The sequence below is a fragment of the Selaginella moellendorffii genome, unplaced genomic scaffold (genome assembly GCF_000143415.4).
Source record: "Selaginella moellendorffii unplaced genomic scaffold, v1.0 SELMOscaffold_120, whole genome shotgun sequence".
NCBI lineage: Eukaryota > Viridiplantae > Streptophyta > Lycopodiopsida > Selaginellales > Selaginellaceae > Selaginella > Selaginella moellendorffii.
In genome coordinates this window covers 364,137-365,506 of record NW_003314381.1, presented here as the reverse complement: position 1 = coordinate 365,506, position 1,370 = coordinate 364,137, and the positions used below count along the sequence as shown (strand labels likewise).

At 50.5% G+C, this 1,370-nt stretch overlaps 1 protein-coding gene across 1 annotated transcript in view; it reads right to left on the bottom strand.

The window, feature by feature from the left end:
• The window catches only part of LOC9639611 (carbamoyl-phosphate synthase small chain, chloroplastic), a 2,922-nt gene extending 1,578 nt beyond the window's left edge, over positions 1–1,344 (bottom strand). Inside the window, exons 1-5 of the mRNA XM_024665279.1 lie at positions 619–1,344; positions 421–547; positions 270–358; positions 160–220; positions 26–92 (exon numbers count right to left, since the gene is read on the bottom strand). Of these exons, the coding sequence (XP_024521047.1) occupies positions 26–92; positions 160–220; positions 270–358; positions 421–547; positions 619–832 (558 nt within the window). The 5' untranslated portion in view covers positions 833–1,344. The remainder of the gene's footprint in view (positions 1–25; positions 93–159; positions 221–269; positions 359–420; positions 548–618) is intronic.
• Positions 1,345–1,370: the final 26 nt, after the last annotated feature.

The window sequence follows — 1,370 nt, the reverse complement described above, 5'->3', positions numbered from 1 at the left end:
CAAAGCAACAGACTCTCGCCTTACATATGCCCATGATGTTCCTCTTTTGTAAATATTCTGCCAGTGTCTGAGTAGCCCTCCAGTTTGAAACGCTAGACACAGAAGAAAGAACAAAACCAAAAAAAAAATTGAGTATTTTCTAAAGGTTAGCGTACTTACTGGTCACTTAAGCTTCGAACAATTAGACCACAAAGATGGCACTTACTGGATTCCTCGTCCTCTAGAGAAACCATATGTTAAAACCCAAGGTTGAGAACGGAAAAACTGACCAAAATTGACGCCAGTGTTCCCAATGTGCGGCTGAGTCATAACCACGAACTGGCCAGCATAACTCGGATCAGTGATAATCTCCTGATACCTGGGAAGGACATGCAACACTTTAAAGTGGTTGTGATCCAAAATGGAAAGAGAAATACATACCCGGTCATGGCAGTATTGAAAACAACTTCTCCGACTTGCGTTCCAGAAGCTCCAAAAGACTTGCCATTCCACACTGATCCATCCTGAAGAACAAGCCTTGTGTCTTTAGTCTTCCATGGCCGCTCAACTGTCCCACAAAAGAGCCAAGAAAGAAGATTACAATGGATCCAAAGCAAGCAAGAAGATGAAATCACATACACAGCGCGCCAGCGACACCTTCCATCTCCGTCGCAGCTGCAGGCGCCGACTGACAACAGAAAACCTGCAGCGATCGGCCGCATTTCCGATGCCGGTAGCCAAATCGGAGCTGCGATCCACGAAATCCATGACGCTCGCAAGCTGCGGCGCTTGATCCGCGCTTCCCAGACACAGTAGACGAGCAAGGGGAGGACAATGCATGCTGGATCGCCATCGCAAAATCTCTCCCCCTCGTTAGGGTTCTATAAAAACCCTCTAGCCAAGAATATCCCCAAGTGATTCCAGCAAACGGACGGTTGGCGCCATCCAACGGCTGTGATTCAAACTCCGGCTGTTATACAAACGGACGGTCACAACCATCCGGCGTTCGCCATCCAACGGCTGTGATTCAAGCTCTAGACTTGTTGCGAGTTTATCAGGCCGAGGCTGTAGAGAAAGGTCCCAAACGAGAACCTCGACTTGCTCGCGACCTCGTGCTGGGAGTTTGGGGAAGAAGGCGTCAAATCCTTCACCTGGAGAATGCTTTGCCCGATTTCCTTGCGCGTCGCCTCCACGATCCGCCTGTCCACCGGGTTCCCGGACGCGTCCGTCACGTAGAACACATTGACGGCCTTGTCACCTTGTGTGGACACGTCCGCTCTCGTCACCGAGAGTCCGTTCTCGCGAAAGATGCGAGTCACGTCGGACAGGAGGCCCACCCTGTCCTTGGTGCACAGCTCCAGCCGGATTCCCTGAAGAAAAATGAAAGCTAT